The sequence below is a fragment of the Onthophagus taurus genome, chromosome 7, assembly GCF_036711975.1.
Source record: "Onthophagus taurus isolate NC chromosome 7, IU_Otau_3.0, whole genome shotgun sequence".
Classification (NCBI taxonomy): domain Eukaryota; kingdom Metazoa; phylum Arthropoda; class Insecta; order Coleoptera; family Scarabaeidae; genus Onthophagus; species Onthophagus taurus.
Window position 1 is genome coordinate 32,225,164 of NC_091972.1, and position 20,770 is coordinate 32,245,933.

Below are 20,770 nucleotides of genomic sequence, written 5' to 3' on the forward strand. Positions count from 1 at the left end.
TATATTAATATTAAGTTAAATTTTTTTAAGTAATTGTACGATGTTAATTCGTACTTTTTATACTTGTTTTATTTTGTCAAAATGTATGTTGAATAAAAAGAAAATATGCTATAAAATGCTATTATTAATGATTTATATATTCATAATTATAGCAAAACAATATTTTAAATGTATAATTTGCACACAAATTTTGGAAAATGTTAACTTTAAAAACAATGTACATAAATAAAATTGTAATAATATACTAAACAGTTTAACAACTTTCAGATAATCATGGATAACCTATGGTTGTTCTCGATGCTTTCTCTTATAAAGCATATAAAAAGTACAACTTTAATCAGTCTTATCTCAAACTTAAATCAGAATCGAAATTAAAATGTTGATCATTTATTTGACAAAATGAGGCTGATTATCATCTGAAAATTATACAGGTTACTACAGAAGATTAATTCGTTTTTAAAATGATATATTTTGAAAACTATTACACCTATAAACATGAATGAAACGTCAAAATAACTGGAAAATTTCCAAGTTTTTGTACACACTCACAAATGTTCTATGTAGGAATCCTAGGCTTATTTTGTAGCTTAACCCTGACAATGGTCATCACATTTAGTCAGGTGACCTAAGGAAATGAAGGTAGGTCATTGGCACCAACACCTTTCCAGCGATGCTATCTGCGAACTTGCATACTCAAATGAGAGGGTGCTAAGAAAAACTTGGAAGTTTGTTTTTGTAGATGTAATAGTTTTGAATTTATAGCGTTTTAAAAACGATTCAGTCGTTTTGTGATAATCCTGTATATGGTGGACAAAGTTTATGGAACGTATTTTGTGTTGCAGAGTTTATATAAACTCTAATATTCGTATAATTTGTCTAAAAGATTTGATATATATTTTTAATATTATTACAACACCATTGGTTAAATATTTGCTAGATTTACATGTTCATGTGATATATTTTAAGTGCTGCCATTATATTCCAATAATTGTTTGCTGAGAGTTTGGATGTTAAGAGGGCGATTATGAAGTTTTGGATGATTCTAATAGCTATCTTAGAGTTATTTCCATCAAAAAGTAGATGATTGAATAAAAATACAAAATCATGATATATAAAAAAAAATCTATACTTATTAGGTCTTTAGCACCTATTTTTTCCCCTCTATTCCTTTTCTGTTTTCTTCTCTCATTCTTAACCTGCAAAATATCTAAATCTGGGTTATTGCGGCTGCTTTTTCTTTTTTTTTTTTCCTTCTTTTTCTTCAACTTTTTCAACGGTTCAGGTGTTACTTCGTTTTGTTTACTGGGATCAGTTACTAATTGTAAACTGCCTTTTGAGTGACTTTCCGACTAGTTTCAGTTTTTCTGGAATTTGTTGTATCAATGGTTTTGAGGTAAGAGTAACCTACTGAAAAATTATGAGAGATTTTTCCTTCCAGACACATTGTATTCGCATATATACGTTTTCCACAAGTTTATATCTTCTTCGCGCGCTTCTACTTTTTATGCTGTAATGTATATCCGTCGAGCGGTATCAGCAAACAAGAGTTTTGAGTAGTTGAAGAACATAAAGATAATTCAGAAACGGAGTAAGATGGTGAGGAGTTTGAAGATGAATACTACGAACCTGGTCCAGAAGCCATTTTTTTTGGGAAATTATTAAAAAACCAAGTAAGTCGAAAATCCGTTCCCGAGGATTGTTTGTAGGCGATGTCATAACATCCTGAAGTTGAAGAACATAAAGATAATTCAGAAAGGGAGTAAGATGGTGAGGAGTTTGAAGATGAATACTACGAACCTGATCCAGAAGCCATTTTTTTTGGGAAATTATTAAAAAACCAAGTAAGTCGAAAATCCGTTCCCGAGGATTGTTTGTAGGCGATGTCATAACATCCTGAAGTGATAGGAAGCGCTAAGAATGGTTAAATTGTTGGCATAAGACGACAATCGATAAAACATAAATTTTCTAGTGAAGAAATATAACACCCACATATACATAGCAGGAGCTCTTAGAGAGAACCGTCAAAATTTGGAAAAACTTTCTGGAAAAGAATTGTTGTAATTGTAATTGTGTAATGTTGAAAAATTTTACATCGAATTGAATATCAAACAGTTCAAGACTCTTCAATGCCTTCGTTCTAACAATTTTACTATTAGAGCAGAACGAAAAAGAAAGTAGAAATGTTTTTTTTTCAAATTTTGCAATTTTCGCCGATTGAGTTTTAAAAATTTGTATAAAATCGATTTCTTGGAATAGGAGTATGAAAATTTTTCTAAATGTTAATAAAAGTGTCCTCTTTCGAATGAACCAAGCTATTTTGAAAAATAACTTTTAGTTTTTGAGAAAACAATATTTGAAGTTTTGATAAAATTTTTGATATTGCAATTTTCATCGATAATTTTCAAAATTCGCTATAAAATTAATTTCTTGAAGGATTTTTGTGGAAATATCACCAACTATTAATTAAAGTATCCTCTTTTTAATACAACAAGCCGTTTTGAAAAATCACTTTTAGTTCTTGAGAAATAAATTTTTGACATAATCGACAATTTTTTCGAATTTTGCAATTTTCGCCGATTAAGTTTTAAAAATTCGTATAAAATCGATTTCTTGGAATATGAGTATGAAAATTTCTCAAAATGTTAATAAAAGTGTCCCCTTTCCGATGAACCAACTTGTTTTGAAAAGTAACTTTTAGTTTTGGAGAAAACAATATTTGAAGTTTTGATAAAATGTTCGATGTTGCAGTTTTCATTGATAATTTTCAAAATTCGCTATAAAATTAATTTCTTGAAGGATCCTTGTGGAAATATCACCAATTATTAATTAAAGTATCCTCTTTTAGATGATCCGGTACGCGGCTTTTCACAAAATCACTAATATACTTCATAATTGAATGTTTCTACAACTTGGAATAGTATTTGTTCTGATACTTTCCATAATAGAAAAGATGCATCTGATTGATCATCAGATATTGTTGTTAATTCTGGAAGCACGAACTTCAAATTTTATAAGAAGTAGAAATGCAAAATTCAAGTTTATGTTTGCAGTAATCCAGAAATTGGCTCACATTGCGAAATTGGACTATGAAGTACTTTTAATTACTCTTGTATTATTGAATTGGTTTCACGAATCATTTCTCTGTGACAAAGCGCAAACTGACATTTCCAACATAATGAAATGATATCAAATAAGATTAAAATTACGCACAAGGAAATTCATAATTAAAAATCATTTTATAAGGCCAAACTCTGATGCTAACACTACAATTGATGTATAACAACGGCAGAGTTGTTAAAAAACTTTCGAAGAATGTCTGTTTTAGACAAAATTATGAATGGGGAATTCTAACACGAGATCTGGTATTAATCTTATTATTAGTAGTGTTTAATCATGAAATTGTACAATTTTTCCTTATCAAAACTTTTTTCTATACGATGTCTCAATGAGGGATTCAGACACCATCTAAATGATGTTGCGAACAATGAGATTTCGGCAATAGTTATTTTCCCGAATTCGTTCAACAAAGTTCAATAAAAGCTGTTGAATCTATTAATGAGAAAACTAAAAGTCAAAATGATGCTAAATTGCAAATTCTTTAATAGGAAAGGTTGATGTGGCATTATTGTTACACAGTTTAATTGAGCAAATGTTAACGATTTAAAAGAATTATTTTTATCTATATATCTCTCAAATTCTCTATTAAATTAACTTTCGTTTTAAAAAATGACATTTTAAACGTCAAACTAATTTATTATTTTTTAAATATTTTTAAATTATTCTTTAGTATTTTCTTTTTATTAGCTTGAATTATTTCTTTTTAATTTCTTATTAATAATAAACTCTGAAATAGATTTAAGGAACGTTTATATTTCAATAAAATCAACAAAACTTCAATTTTTAAGGTTATGTCATGGGTATCAAAGATTTATGGAGCATTTTAGGTTCTTTTTGCGAGAGAAAACCACTTTTTGAGCTCCAAGGAAAAACCGTAGCAATAGATTTATCAGGTTGGATATGCGAATCGCAAAATATCTCCGAATATCAAGTTCAACCAAGAATGTATTTGAGGTTAGGTTTCGATTTTTATTTTAAATATTCCAAAAAACGTTAATTTATATTGTTTGGATCTCACAGAAACCTCTATTTTCGAACGTGTTGTCTTTTACTTTTGGGAGTAAACCCCGTTTTTGTATTAGATGGAAAAGCACCTACATTAAAATACAAAACTATAGCTTCGAGAAATGCTTTACAATTCAAAGGGGCAAAACCTAAAAGCGATTCAGATACGAGGAAATGTAAAGATCGTAGTCGATTTAATTACACTTTAAAACAATGTGAGGAGATGCTTCAATTTATGGGTATTGCTTGTGTTAAAGGAAATGGAGAAGCTGAAGCTTTATGTGCACATTTAAATGAGGATGGAGTAAGATTTTTTTTGAAAAAGTTGTAATAAATGAAAAAGTAAATATAATTTTAGTTAGTACATGGATGTATTACCCAAGATTCAGATTGTTTTGCTTACGGTGCTAAAGTTGTGTATAAAAACTTTTCCATATCACAACAAGGGGCTCATGCAGCTTCTGGAGGATCAATTGATGTTTATGATATAGAAAAACTAAAATTAAACAATGGAATTGGTAGAAATAAAATGATAGCTTTAGCTTTACTTTGTGGGTCTGATTATAATGATGGTGTTTATGGAGTGGGTAAAGATTCAGTTTTAAAACTTTTTAATCAAATCAAGGAAGAGGAAATTTTAAACTATTTAAAATCATGGCGAGAAAAAGATGCTTATTATAAAATTTTAGAAGAAAATGTTAATGATAAGACTATTTGTACGAATTGTGGCCATTTGGGAAGGCTACAAAGTCATAATAAAAAGGGTTGTAAAGATTGCGATAAAACTAATGGCTGTGTAGACACTAATTACAAAGAAAAACTGCAAAAATTAAAAAACGAAATCAGCGTTCGTAAAAAATCACTTGAAGATCCCAATTTTCCTAATCAAGATGTTATCGATGAGTTTCAAAAACGAAAAGATAACGTGAATCATTTAAATTTAAGTTGGACAAAACCGAATTTGATTGGATTTGTTGATTTTTGTCGGGATTATTTGCAATGGGAAGAAATTTATGCGTTTGGAAAGTTTTTACCAATTTTAACTAGATGGCAAGTTCTAAATTGCCCCAAAAATGGAAATATGCAAGGACTTTTAAAACCTGATTATATTAAAAAAGCAAGAAATCCAAAAGGAACTCCAAGTTATGAAATAATTTGGTTGGATGAACAAAATTCGTTTAAAAATTTAATTCCAGAGGAACAACTTGTCAACGTCGATCTAACAAAATTATTATCAACAATCGAACCACAAAGTTTAGTCGAAAAAACTTACCCAGAATTAGTACAAACATTTTTAGCCTCTAAAGAAAAACCAAAAAAGGTTTCAAAACGCAAGAAAAAAGAAACCGACAAAGAACAACCTAAAAAATCTCGAAAACAACCACAAAAAACTAAAGAGAGAAATATAGATTCTTATTTTAAAAAGGCTTTAATTAATAATACTTTAGAAAAAGCTAATAAAAAGACTGATTTAGAATGTGATTTAGACTTGTCGAGTTTCGGAGATGAAAACGATTCTGATTTATCGGATATCATTGATGATATAGTAAGCCGAAAACCAGATTACCTCAAACCACATCTAGATTTAATCAAAAAGAAAGAATTAAATGATTCATTCTTCTTTTGTGATGATAACTTTGATAATGATCAAGAAGACATGTTTGAGAAAACTTTTAATGAATTGTGCAGAAAGGACAGTGATGAATCAAAAAGTGATATTGAGGAAGAAAATGATGAAATTAATGTAACAAATAAACCTATACAAGAGGATAAAAGTGATAATGATGAAGATTCTTTTACAATAACTTATATCCCATTAGCTGATAGAATTAAGGCAAAAATGAATAGTGCTAATTTATAAATAATTAATTTTAAAGTAATTTTAATTTAAAACACTAATTAATTCTGATAAAAGTAATTTTTTTAAATAAACATTTAAGTCACCGCCATCTATCGTTTCCCCAAACAACTATTAATCAATACCTAACCTCTTTATAGGTTATAATTTTATAACCTAAATAAATTACTAAACTTAAATTATTTACTATGGCTTTTAAAACAGCTTCAAAAGCTTTAATGGTTTTAGGAGAATGTGTACCATGCGTTAAAGAAAACGCCTCTAAATTTCGGGTGAAACGACTTGAATTAGATCAAAATTTATTAATGGTTTGTTCATTCTTAAAACATAATTATTTTAAATACAAAGTCTTTTTTAGTATTTCCGCAAAGATGAATTCATTTATGCGCACGATCCTCAAAATCAATGCAAAACTGGCGATGTAGTCTTAATAGAAGCTTTACCCGAACGTTTGACAAGATTAGTCACTCATAAAGTGAATAAGATCGTGTATCGGCTTGGAGATGTTACAGATCCTCTAACGAATAAAAAGGTTGTTGCTGGTAAATTTAGGGACGACGTTGAAGCTGTTAATCAAATCTTTGGAAAGAAAAAGACTGCATTTGATTATGAAAAGGCACTGGAACGTGGTTGGCAAGAGGATAAAAAGGATTACAGTCATTTAGAAACTTATATTAAGTATCATGAGTCTGGAAAGAACGATCCTGCTGCTGTTTAAGGTTATATAAGTAATGTAGATAGTATTAATGTAGAAGTTAATAAATTTTTGCTTATTAAAAAATAGGAATTTATTAATTTCCATGTTATTTATTTTGCAAGTGGAAGGGGTTTTGCTGACATATTATAAAGTCATGTCCTTGTTAAAAACAACAAGAGATTATTAGATAAAAATTTGAATTTTTATGCTGTGTTATGGTAATATGATAGACTCACAATCAGAGAGAATGAAAATAGAGATGAATCAAGAAGTTTATTGGAAGCTATAAGATCTCTTATGTGTGCTTCTATGATTATATAGTTGGAGTATATACTTATCCCCTGATTTACAAGGAAGATTGTACATTGAAACCTTGAATTTTGCTAAGTAAAATCATGTAAAACGAAAAAAAAACCCAAAATTTGCATGATTCAATCATTTATTTAAGTACAAGAAAAGTAAGACATCTTAGAAAACACAAAATTGTACTTAGTTCATAAAACAAGAAACATATGAAAGTACATATTTAATTTATTTTGCATTAGGGACAAAAAATTAAAAAACAAAAAGACCTGTAAAAATTAATTATAAGTTTAATCATTTTCATAAATCTTTTCTTTCTAATAGGTACCATCATTACCTCAGCTTTCTTGATGTGATTCTTAATGGTTGACGAATTAGGGAAGATCTCAGGTGGATAAGACTTTGTCATGAAATTCGTAATTAACAATTGCGTGGGTTTTTTGCTAAATATAGACTTCTTCATATTGATTTAAGCATTTACGAAGCTATCCGGCCATCGTAACTTCTTCGTATTGGTTACGGAATTATGAATGATTTAAGTTTATGGCTGGGAGTTATGGATAACTGCACACCAGTCATTTCCATAAATGTAATTATAATATTAATGCCAATAAGTGCGGTGCGGTTAGTTTTAAGGTGTGTCCAGACATTGCGCGGCGTTCGTCGGACACAATTCTGCCGCGCGCCAGTTTGGACGTATTCAAATAACGTGTGCGTGGCATATGCGCGGCACGCCGCGCGCTATTGCCGCGCAATGTCTGGACACACCTTTACACGCAAGCTGTCTCCTCTTCCATCTTCTTATTATATAGAAGGTGTTCTTCTTGAGAAACTATCTACAATCAAGGATCTGGGAGTAACTTTTGACCGCAAATTGTCTTTTGTACCTCACATCGAAAATATTGCGTCTTCTGCAGCGAGGATGCTTGGTTTCGTTTTGCGCACCTCGCGTGCTTTTTCTGATATCGGTGTGTACAAGACCCTATTTTCGACTTTGTATTGTCCAAATTGGAATATGGCTCTGTAATTTGGTCGCCACATTATGTGTGTCATAGACTTATATTGGAGAGAATTCAGAGGAGATTTCTCAAATATACGCATCCCTGCTGCGGCGTCACAACTTTTCTGCACTAGACGTAAGAGGAGATGACCAGTGCATCAAGTTTTTGCAGAAGTTAGTGCAAGGTGAATTGGATTGTGGTTGGTTGTTGTCGCGGATCATTTGCGCGGTGCCTACGCGTACAACACGTAGTACAAATCAGTTTTATTTGAGGAATTGCAGATCCAATGTTTTAGCCAACTCCCCGGTGCAGAGGATGTGTAAACTAACTAACAATCAATAATAGTGTAAGAGTGTTTATGTGAATTATATTTGTTTTATGGCATGTGTTATTTCTTATTTTCTTTTTCTTGTAATATTGTCCTGTAATTGATCTTTGTTGGGCAATAAAGTGAATTATTATTATTATTATTATTATAATAGAAGTGAAACCAGAGATAATTACGGAAATCGTTAAGAAGAAACAGGACTCGGACACTTGAATCGAACACGCGAGGAAGAAATAAATAAACGGCTTAGCCAGAGAATACACAATTAATCTTAGAATAGTTGAGGGTATACTAACATATGGTGATTGAATAGTTGCAGAAAATATACGCGTGTGAAGTTGGCTATAGATTTCAGCCATACATTTTAAACTGAAAAAAATGCGTGATCGGGATATTCAATCGATCTAATTTCAACGGCATCGTATTCATGGTCGCCTCTTGTTTCAGATTCGAAAAGAAAATTTTCCTAACCATTTCTTATATTCCGGGAAAATCGTTTTTCTTCAAACAATCGCAATTTTCGGCCTGTTCGGGGTGTGTAATCGATCTAATTTCAACGGCATCGTATTCTTGGTGTCCTTTTACTTCAGATTCAAAAAGAAAATTTTCCTAACCATTTCTTAAATTCCTGGAAAATCGTTTTTCTTCAAACAATTGGGTTTGAAATGGTTAGCAAAACTTTATTTTCGAATCTGAAGCAAGAGGCGACCAGAAATACGATGCCGTTGAAATGAAATCGATTAGAAACCCCGAACAGGCCGAAATTTGTGAATGTTTAAAGAAAATCGGTTTTTCCGGAAAATAGAAAATGGTTAGGAACATTTTTTTTTGCATCTGAAGCAAAAGGCCATCAGGAATACGATGCCATTGAAATTAGATCGATTAGAAACCCCGAACAGGCCAAAATATGCAATTGTTTGAAGAAAAACGATTTTCCAGGAATATAAGAAATGGTTAGGAAAATTTTCTTTTTGAAGCTGAAGTAAAAGGGCACCAGGAATACGATGTCGTTGAAATTAGATCGATTAGACACCCCGAACAGGCCGAAATTTGCGATTGTTTGAAGAAAAACGATTTTTCCGGAATATAAGAAATGGTTAGGAAAATTTTCTTTTTCATTCTGATGCAAGAAGCGACTAGGAATGTAATGCCGTTGAAATGGGATCGATTAGAAACCCCGAACAGCCCGACATTTGCTTATGTTTGAAGAAAATCAATTTTTCCGGAATATAGGAAATGGTTAGGAATTTCTTGGCCTTTTCTCTTGAAGATGTCTCTAAGTTTCCCGTAGGCTGCCAATACGAATGTGATCTTTCTGTTTAGTTCGCTTGTTTGATTATCTCTCGATACACGAACCTCATAGCCAAGATATACATAGCTGTCAACCTTCTCAATCTCATTATCCCCAATATTGATGTTAGAGTTGGGAACAAGATTTGTCATAAATTTTGATTTCTCCACGTTGATATTTAGCCCGATTCTTGCACACCCCTCCTTTAAGTCGTTCAGCATTAGTTTAATCTCTCCAAGGCTATCCGATATAAGAACTATATCGTAGCGCAAATTACTTAAGCATTTGCAATCAATGTTTATACCTTTTTGGGTGTAAACCAGTTGTTTAAATGCACTCTGAGGACTGTGATGAACAATTTGGGTTTAATAGTGTATCGCCTTGTTTTACTCACAATCAGTACTTTACTACTTCTACTCTCTTCAGTACTTTCATTTTACCGTCATTGTAGCATTCTTGTAGATGTTATAAATAAGTTTGGTATATCGATAATCGACTCTGTATTCTTGAAGTGCTTGCAAAACTGCCATCAACTCGATTTAAATTAAATTTTATAAATACCTGTAAATACCCATCTTGGGTAAATACCCCCGGGTATATATCCAGGAAATTTACCCTTGAAAATAAATACCCGGGTATTTAACAACGCTGCTCAAAACTATTCACGAGAGCAAAAGAGACTATTTGGTGGCCAGGAATAAGACGACAAATAATTGATAAAATACAAACCTGCGAAATTTGTTTAACAAATAAGTTACCTCCAACGGAACCAATGATTCCGAGCAAAGTACCACACAGACCATGGGAAATGTTAGGAATGGATATAGCTACCAAAAATGCAAATTATTTATAATTGTGCAGGATTATTATTCTAATTACCCTGAGATTCAAAAATTGGAGAATATGCGTAGCGAAACTATAATAGAACAGTTAAAGGATATAATACTTCACCATGGAATTCCAAAAGAAATAAGATCAGACAATAGAAAACAATTTATCAGCTATGAATTTAAGCAGTTTGTCAAATATTATGGGTTCAAAAGAGCAACTAGTAGTCCAGAATATCAACAAGTCAACAGACAAGCGGAAAGCGCTGTAAAAATTATGAAAAAGATTTTTCCCAAGAATAAAGATTATTAAAATACGGGTTGTCTCCAGCCCAACTGCTTTTTGGTAGAATATTAAGGGATAAAATTCCAATACTTAAATCAAAGTTGGACCCTAGAACAGCAAACCATAATAGAGTAAGAAAAGAATTTAAATCTGAAAGAGAAAATCAAAAAAAAAACAATATAATCGAAGACATAAAGTGAGAACAAACGAACACTTGGAAATTGGTGAAAGAATATGGATAGTGAACATGCAAAGAGAGAGAATAGTGCAGGAGATGACAACGGAGCCGGGATCATATACAGAGTGTGTCAAATGTCTGGAATATAGCCCAACCCAACCATTCTCATTCCAGGTTATTCGCCATTTGTGATTTTAAAGAAAAATGTTTCAAATAAAAAATTCTTTATTAATCGTGGTGCATTTTTTGGCGATATTTGCTTGTTTACATTGTTTTTTGTTTCGTTGCTCTGGCAACCAACATCGTTATTTTAAATCGGATGCAAATTTTGATAGAGGATATATCTCTCTACGCGATGAACACATCAAATCATATGGTTGTATAAGAAAAAAAATCGAGAAGAACGCGTTTTCTGAAATTACGTGACTTTTGGGCCACCCATCTGTATTAGTTGATAGTTTTAAATGTCAAAAAATTAACAGTTTAAACAAATATGGCACAATTAAGCGAACGACAAAGGATCCAAATATTAATGATGGTGATAGAAAACGCACTCAAAGTGAAGTTTGTATACTGTTCAATAATATTTACCCGCATACACAAATTACACAATCCACAGTATCCAAAATATTAAAAAAATTCTTTAACACCGAAGTGTTAAAAACCTTCCAAAAAATGGACGGCCGAAGACAGCTACCAATGCCGAAACTACATTAAATGTGTATCGCCGTACCCATACATCATTAATTTTTCATATTTATTGAATCTGTCATTTTTTTAACATTTAAGGCTGTTAATTGCAGACTTAATATTTTCAGAAAACACATTTTTTCTTATTTCCTCCATTATTTGATATGTTTATCACATAGAGAGATTTATCCTCTATCAAAGTATGCAAAAAAACAAATGCATCCTATTTAAAATAACAATGTTGGTTGCCATAGCAACGAAACAAAAAACAAAACAAACAAGCAAATATCGCCAAAAAATGCGCCACGCTTAATAGAGAAACTTGTGTTTGAAATATTTCTCTTTAAAACTACAAATGGCGAAGTTAATGGCTATATACCAGATATTTGACACACTCTGTATAGTAGAAGCGAAAAAGGAGGATATTCGTAGGAACAAGAAATATTTACAGCCACTACCAACACAAGACAGGGACAAAGGTCATGTAAGTACAGAAGATACCAATGAAGAACAAAAACACGTGACAAACGAAGATACCGCAATCTCGGAGAAGAACAATGATGAGGAGAACGGACGCAGCGAAGAAGGAGCGAACGTAGAACAAGAGAACCCAGAAGATTAAAAGGCTATAGTAGATTTTAGATTTTGAAATGTACTTAGTAGAAATTATGTCTTCCTCCAAATTCTCCAATCTTGTCAGGTAAAAATTTCTTATAGATTTATCTTGCAGTTTTCTTTTCTTTGTTTCATACACTTTTCGACTACTTATTTCTGTGGTTTTATTGCCATTCTGATCTTCTCCAAAACGAGAGTATGATCAGTTCCCGAGTCTGCAGAGCATAGACATCTTATATAATTTGTGCATAATGTATTTTTCTAGTAGGAGCTCCGCTTGGAGCGCGGTGGGCCAAATTCCCAGCGATTTAGAAATTTTTATTGTTGGTTCGACGGAATAAACCGAAGCACTAGAGCCAGTTTCCCTACGAGATCCGTTCATCCATAATTGGAGGACAGTTTCGTCAGGCCTGGATTGTTCTCCTACCTTTATTTCATACGGTCGTTCGAAGATAAAACGCGTTGGAATCGTATCTAACCTGCCATTCAGGAACGGCTGTTTGTTACATGCCTCATCCCATAGCTGGCTAGTTGATTTTTCACATTTATATAGCCATTTGTCATTGGCCGCTCGCAGCCGGATCATTGTTGTTATCATCATCTCCTCAACGTGATAATTGAGAGGAGGAAGGCGCAGTACATTCTCCATTGCTGCTGTTGGCGTGGTTATCATCGAGCCTGTAACGTAAAGACAAGCCAGACGTTGCATTTTTTGTAGTTGCAAAACAATCGTTTTATTTCTAACTCTTGGCCACCAGTTTACGGCGCCGCGCGCCGTAAGTCATCATTGGACGTATCACTGCAGTGTATATCCACAAGGATATTTTGGGCGTTAAACCCGAGGAGGTCCCAACGGCCCTTCTGCACTGAACAAACGCAATGCGTGCCTTTTTTATCTTACCTTCGATATGCAGTCTCCAAGTCAGCGTTTTATAAAGGGTTAACCCCAGATACTTCACTTCATTGGCAAAGCGCAAGGGAACTTTGCAAAGCCAAGGCGCTCTAAGGGTATCCAGCCTTCTTTTCCTTGTGAAGAGGACCATCTCTGTTTTATTCGGGTTTACCGACAGAGAATTATCTCGACACCAGCGTTCGATTATTCTCAGTCCAGCCTGCATTCGGTCACATAGGACGTTTTCGAACTTCCCATGAACCAGGCTAGATCGTCTGCATAGGCGCAGACATTGAATTTTTCAGATGAAAGTTGTCTTACAAAGCTGTCCAGGGTGAGATTCCACAGCAGGGATGGTAAAACCCCACCCTGCGGACATACTCATTCAACGATCGCTCTTATTTTGTTATCTTTATTATTATTATTATTAGTAGTAGTGTTAATTACACTATGGACGGCCCTTTTTGAGAGCATATTTAGAATCCAGTCCGCTAGTGCAGGCTGGACTCCTTTGTCTCTAAGGGCTTTATTAATTGTATGGAAAGCTGTCCTGTCAAAGGCTTCTTCGATATCTATAAATACTCCGAGAGTGGACTCTTTATAGTCCAAAGATCTGTCGATAACTCAAAACGAGATTATGATCAGTTCCCAAGTCTACGGAGCATAGACATCTTATATCTATAATTTGTGCATAATGTATTTTTTTTATTCAATAAGATGTAATCCCATCGCTTTGCCAAAGATCATTTGATCAACGAGCGTGACGAGGACCAAACGAATAACTACCGCTATCAATTCGCCTTTCGCAACCTTTTCATGTCACTGTGTTTATTCAGCATCGTCCAGAATTACGTTAATGTCAGGACATCCAGACCTTCCTCATATTCCATATATTTCCGGAAATAGCTGTGTTCGGTTAAAAGTTGATAACAAGAAGTGTTACTTCCCAGTGTTTTCGGTCGCACCTGTTATCTTCATCCCATATCTGCTCTTATACTGTATACATGTGTTACTTAAGTCTTAAGTAGGCATTTCTACGAGGCTCAACGTTTCGCTGGTTTCGCCTTGTATTGGCAGGTGATGAGCAAAACCAGTCAAAACAAACTTACACTGTGTTAATTAATTACCGTAACCCACGTGACCTGTGTAATATTGGCTGTATATCTCAATATGTAGTGGTAGCTTGGATAATTTTAAATTAGTAATTGTTGTGATTGTCGTACGATTTGTGAGTTTCCGTATTTTCTTTGTTCTTTAACCGTGTTTTGCTGCCTTTATATTTTTCGAAACAGTTCTTTTTAAAACTATCATTGTTTCTAGCAGTTGCTTTAAGCGGTAAGTCAATAAACAAATCAAAATAACCACTACTTTCACATTAATTTCAATCTATGGGTACACTAAAAATTATTTAAAATAAAAGGGCAGAAAGTTAGATCTTTTTTTATATTTAAAATATTTTTTTAATTATTAAAATATATCTAAATATATTTTAAACGGCTTTTAAAGTTAATGAATTGTCGCCATCGTTTTTAGAAACTTTCGTCGCAGTGTAATACCAATCTGTGATATTGGTTGCATACTTTGTCAGGTATGATAATTAATTAACACACTGTACTTAACGATTTCTGGTTGAATTATATAATTAATTATTTATATTTTTATCATTCCTATTGAAAATAAAACGGTGTAATTTGTTTATATAGCATTAAATACTAAATATTTATGTTCTCAATATGTTGAAATTGTAGGCAACACAAATTACTTATTACTTAAATATTTCAAGAATTTTTTGAGGTATTGACTATAAACATAAAATTTGAAAGTGTCTTAAATGTCTCCGTATGATTTGAAATGTTTGCATATTAAAGTATATAAAGAAAGCATGATTAATTAAAAGAAATATAATGAGATGCAAAAAAGAAATGGTGGAACAAATTATTGGTTATGGTTAACTGCATCACCACCTTCACAATCTTAGAAAATGGATCGAAATATAGTGCTAAAAACCGATCGAACAGTATCAATTCGACGATAACTGTGAGAAGTAATGACTAATTTACATTTGAAGATGTTAAAGATCCAGTTATGACAAATGAGAACGATTCTAACCTAACTTCTACTACGACGGTTTTACCCCCAATTTCTACTAAATTGGATGACGAATGGCTTTATATTGTTGTTCCACTCGTTATAATTTTAATTATTATACTACTGGCCGGATTGGTAAATATAGTTTTTTCATACAACCAAATATTGTTGATTTAAATTGCTTCCGTTGGATTTAGTTTTATTTATTGGCACGAAGAAGACGATTGGAGAGGCTTAGATATAACATTTTAGCTTTGTATGAATTCGACTCAAATGAAGAGGAATGGGAAACTTTGACTAGTTCAGGGAGTTCAGATTATAAGTCCACTACTAATTTGTAACATGTAAATATAAAATATATAGGTAAGTGTGTTTGTGTAAAAGATAATATCTTTATTAAATTAAGAATCTGCTATTTATGACCTGTGATATTGTTGAAGTTATGTAATATAAAAATAGGTTAGTGATTTATAATAATAATATACATAGACAATTTCAATATATTGCTTCATTTACTTCCTTTAATTCACATTTTGATATTGTCCTTGTCACACAAAGTCGTCTTTGTCGTCGTATACTTAGCGGTTTAGGCCTTGTTTGTTGACCTGTATCTATCCTTCAGACCACCTCTTTCTCAGGCGTCCCACTGATCGTCTTCTTCTTGGTTTATACTGCAGTGCTAATTTTGGTATTCTGTCATCCTGCGTTTTCTGCACATGGGTCATCCAATTCTCTTTGTATTCTTTGATTTTATCGTTGTCTGCGAAAATTTCCAGTTCCTCTCTAATATCTTCGTTTCTGATATGATCCTCCGCTCTTAGAAACTTCATTTCCGCGGACTCTATCTTGCTTAGCTCCTTTTTCCTTGATACCCATGCTTTGCTGCCGTACATCAGGGTCGGTATTGCCATTGTCTTATAAAATTTCATTTGAGTATCCTTTCTTCATTTATTACCCAAAGTTCGTCTAATAGTTCCACACATGCTTGTGAAGATTGTCAATTTGTGATGTATGTCCTTATCGTATTCATAGGTAGCGTCGCATCCTAGGTACACAAAATAAGGAATAAATTTTATTAAAATTCAGGGAATATTCTTTTGTAATGCTCGGATATCTATGTTATTTCTTTAATGCGCGTTTTTTAAGAAGAAATTGATGCCTAAATTGAGGTACGACCCCAAAGTTGAAATTATCAAATTAGGAATCCCATTTTTTTGTTGCGTTATGGATTCTCACATTATGGGAGGCTATTAACACCAGAATTCTGTGATGAATTGGAAGTTCCAGTCACGCATATTTTAGTGTATGCACCAACTGAATATTCAGATATAGCAGAGAAGGAAGTTTTCTTTGAGGAGCTACATAAATAAGTGGATATAATAGAAGATTCCGGGATGAGAGTGAATGGGCGATCTGATCGGCGGAGTGGGTAACAACAGTATTAAAAGCGGATGCGTGCTGGGTCAGTATGCAGCAGAAGAAATGCTCAACAATAGTGGCAGCATAATTTTGGACTTTTGTACCACGACCAGATGATTGTGGCTAACATTTTTTACCCACATAAACGCATCCATCAGATCATGATTGAAAGCACTAGGTATGCCAGTATCACTAACTATTTCATAATCCCAAAAGATCTGAAGAATTCTTTTAAAGATATCAAGGTTGTAAGAGAGCAGAGCTTTCTACAGACCATCACGTGCTGGTGATGGTATTGTGGCAGTGCTAAGTACCAGAGAATTAGATGGGAGGGATTAACGAAAGAAGAGATGAAGGTAGTGTATCAAGAAAAACTTAAACATTACGGCTTATCCAAATTGGTTGGAGTTGCAATGAAATGGAGAGACAGTTTACCTAGTCAACAAATATACTACTAAAGAAACTTTTAGCATGGAGACTGATACAATTACTAGTTAATTACTTACAATAGTATGAACCTTGGAAAGATTCAGAGTGTATTTGCTAGGTATTGTATTCGTGATATGTAATAGCCTAAAAATGTAGTCTAACAAGAGAGATCTGAATCCCAGAATAGGAAGATGGTTTTTGAGACTATCTGAATATAATTACACCATCGAATATCACAAAGGAAGTAGCAACGTTGTAGCAGACGTCTTGATTGGAAATCAGATGGAAAAATGTTGTAGGATGGACCACGATGATGTTGCGAGGGTTAGAGAAATGCTGGAGCAAGGAAATAAGGCCACACATGACAAATTTACTTTAAAAAATTGTCGAGTATATCGATACAAAAGAGGAAGAATACGTTGAGCTGGCACATCTAGCCATAATAAATATTGAATTCCATAAACAGGCTATTTGATAATAGTAAGAATGACAACATTTTCAGACCGATGAAATGGTATAGTCGTTGTTCTAAACCTTATTTTATTTACAAGATAAGGAGGTTTCTCTGAGTGAATAATCCTGTAAATTAGACATAAATTTTGCACAAGGAACCTTAGTCTCATACTCAACCAACCTACGCCTAATGCTGTAAACAAGACGTAAGCAAGCAACCCTCTACTTGGATTCAGATAACAAACATAAAGTACTACACTACAATAATTGATATTTGATAAAACAAGACTGTCACATAGTAAACTCCTGAGACCAACGGACAAAACTTTACGGCATGAATACAAACGGTTCAAAGCACCATAAGCACGACCGCACAGAACGCCTACATGATTACCAAAGTATTAGAAAAATGTATTGGCTTATCCATAACAGTAACATTGACTCGAGCACTATCAACAAACCAACCACCCTTCTTTGTAAATAATTAAATACCTTGAATCTTGTCAGGATTCATTTTCAAATCATGTTTAGTAATTTCCGTGCACAAAGCAACCAATTCTTCAGTAATAATATGGCATGCCGAAGGGGGATCATCTGGTTTAAAACTGTGATATAATTATGTATTATACGCATACAGATGATAAGAACAATGCTTTAATTTAGAAAATAAGTTGCAAGTGTAAATAGCAAATAAAACTGGTCCAAAAATAGACCCCTGTGGAACACCTGATGAACAAAATACAGGACTAGATATCACTGAATTCAACTTAACGGACTGAATTCTATTAGAAAGATAGTTATCAAAAAGTTTAACCGCATGTACATTCGTCCCGATAAACTTTAAGATGCTAAGTGGTGATCAGCCATGATCAAGTATATCAAAGGCCTTGGTGAAATCAAGCAATATCAACAAAGTTGACTTGTCCTGATCCAAAGTTCGGAACACATCATCAGTCAAATCCAGAAGCGCAGTACCACAACTAAATTGTTTTCTAAAACCAGACTGTTTAGGTGGTAGTATATAATGTGCCTCTAAATAAGACTGAACCTGTTCAACCATAAGATTCTCCAACAACTTCGACAACACTGGCAGCATTGTTATAGACCTCAGATCCTTATATGTATTAACTGGAACTACTTTGGGAATGGGATTAACATAGCCGCATTTTCAGGAGTCTGGGAAAACTGATTGAGTAAGATAAAAATTGTATAGATGGCCAAGTATATCAAGAATACGGGGACAACAACGTATCATATCTAAGCTGAGCCCATCAGACACAAGACAAATAGATGTCATATTTAATAAAATGCCCTGAATGTAATCGGCTTTATGAAATGTAATTGTCGGTGAGTCAGGACGTATTCTGTTACCATTGTAATACTCCAAAAGATCAACGTCGGGAGAAACCAAGGTATCTTTTATACAGTTACTGAAAAATGTGTTAACACTATCGGAATCTGACAAATGTGGAGGCATGCTATAACTGGAAGATTTCAAAACATTAAAGTTTTTAAAATTTTTGCACATATGTCTCTCGAATTAGCAACAACTAAGTTTTTTTTTCAAAGAAAGGCTTTTTCTCCCGACGAATGGCACCTGTAACGTAATTGCACAGCCGTTTGATCTCCATACATTATGTATATATTTGTATTGTAGTTTCTTTTTTGTAATGGAGACAATAAAGTCATTTATTATTATTATTATTATTATTTGTAATACTGAAAAGTTCCCTGATTTCTGTTTCTCTTATATTTGTTAAAAGCATCATTGTTTAATTTCATCATTTGTTTAATATTCCATGTAATCCAGGGTAAAGCCCTTTTCTTTAGCACGTCCGTCACAATAAGTGCATGAAAGTCAAATAAATTTAGCAATAGATCTACATCAACAGTTGATCTTGTCATTAATATCCTCAAAATCATAAACAGCCATTTATTCATATCGATAGCACGCAAATCACGGAAGCTAATAAGTTTGGCGTCAGGTTGAGCACTTGTAGGAATTAACAATTGACAATAAAAAAATGATCTGAGACCACAATATCCTCAGTATCACAAATAACAAGAGGAAACTCTTTAGATATAATAATAACGTCAATTAGGGTTTCAGAGCAATCAGCAATCCGAGTCGGTTGGTCAACAATTTGCCGTAAACCAAAAGCATGCAAAGTAGAAATCAAGGCATCAGCAGAAGATCCAGTGACCAAAAGGTTACCATCAATATCGCCTAAGATTATAACTCCATCGACAGTAACACAGATTTCTGGAACAGATTCCTCAAAAAGTTTTATTATAAATCTTTTTTAAATATTTGAGCGTATGAAGCAAATGGTATGTTATAAGGATTTAATACAAAAAAGTAAATACCTAATTCGGATAATAAAGTTTTGGTAATTGCAGACTTAGAGATAGTGTCGTTCCTAACACATTTATTCAAATTGACATTTGCTTACAATTTTTAATTTGTTCATTATGTTATTATTAATCTATCATTATGTCTTTTTTTAAAAGCCGTAATAAATCTGAATATTAATAAACCGTTTTGAAAGCAATTCTAGCAATTCTTAAATATCAAGCTGTTTTATTCCCACTTCTATGAATTAATTTGGGTTAACTTCAAACAAGCAATTTTAATAAAATTATAAGCTTTTCAACGAAAAAGATAGTTTTCTAAAATATCTTTTAGTTCTTGAGATATCAACTCTTAAACATCAATCTGTACTATTCTTACTTCTATGGATTAATTTGGGTCAACTTCAAAAAATTGTAATAAATCGGAATATTAACAAATCGTTTTGAAACTATCAGCGTTTATTAATAAGATTATAAGGTTTTCCACTAAAAATACCGTTTATTAAAATATCTTTTAGTTCTTGAGATATCAACTCTTAAACATCAATCTGTATTATTCTCAATTCTATGAATTAATTTGGGTCAACTTAAAAAAATCGTAATAAATCGGAATATTAAGAAATCGTTTTGAAACTATCAACGTTTATTAACAAAATTATAAGCTTTTCAACGAAAAAGACCGTTTATTAAAATATCTTTTAGTTCTTGAGATATCAACTCTTAAATATCAATCTGTTTTATTCTCACTTCTATGAATTAATTTAGGTCAACTTCAAAAAATCGTAATAAATCGGAATATTAAGAAATCGTTTTGAAACTATCAACGTTTATTAACAAAATTATAAGCTTTTCAACGAAAAAGACCGTTTATTAAAATATCTTTTAGTTCTTGAGATATCAACTCTTAAATATCAATCTGTTTTATTCTCACTTCTATGAAT

At 32.8% G+C, this 20,770-nt stretch overlaps 2 protein-coding genes across 2 annotated transcripts; both read left to right on the plus strand.

Moving 5' to 3' along the window:
- Positions 1-3,733: 3,733 nt before the first annotated feature.
- LOC111416769 (XPG-like endonuclease) lies at positions 3,734-6,066 on the plus strand. Its single transcript, XM_023048863.2, has 3 exons — positions 3,734-4,071; positions 4,138-4,426; positions 4,481-6,066. The coding sequence occupies exons 1-3, from the start codon at positions 3,914-3,916 to the stop codon at positions 5,981-5,983; spliced, it is 1,950 nt and encodes a 649-aa protein (XP_022904631.2). The 5' UTR covers positions 3,734-3,913; the 3' UTR covers positions 5,984-6,066.
- A 31-nt stretch (positions 6,067-6,097) lies between these two features.
- Positions 6,098-6,776, plus strand: LOC111416770 (mitochondrial ribosomal protein S17). Its single transcript, XM_023048865.2, has 2 exons — positions 6,098-6,288; positions 6,339-6,776. Exons 1-2 carry the CDS (start codon positions 6,169-6,171, stop codon positions 6,696-6,698), a joined length of 480 nt encoding a protein of 159 aa, XP_022904633.2. The 5' UTR covers positions 6,098-6,168; the 3' UTR covers positions 6,699-6,776.
- Positions 6,777-20,770: the final 13,994 nt, after the last annotated feature.

What these genes read in the sequence shown, in the direction of transcription:
- LOC111416769 (XM_023048863.2), top strand. Translation starts at nt 3,914, where the DNA reads ATGGGTATCAAAGATTTATGGAGCATTTTAGGTTCTTTTTGCGAGAGA. An exon ending in CAACCAAGAATGTATTTGAG is followed by an intron (nt 4,072 to 4,137) that starts GTTAGGTTTCGA and finishes TGGATCTCACAG; the next exon opens with AAACCTCTATTTTCGAACGT. An exon ending in CACATTTAAATGAGGATGGA is followed by an intron (nt 4,427 to 4,480) that starts GTAAGATTTTTT and finishes ATATAATTTTAG; the next exon opens with TTAGTACATGGATGTATTAC.
- LOC111416770 (XM_023048865.2), top strand. Translation starts at nt 6,169, where the DNA reads ATGGCTTTTAAAACAGCTTCAAAAGCTTTAATGGTTTTAGGAGAATGT. An exon ending in TAGATCAAAATTTATTAATG is followed by an intron (nt 6,289 to 6,338) that starts GTTTGTTCATTC and finishes AGTCTTTTTTAG; the next exon opens with TATTTCCGCAAAGATGAATT.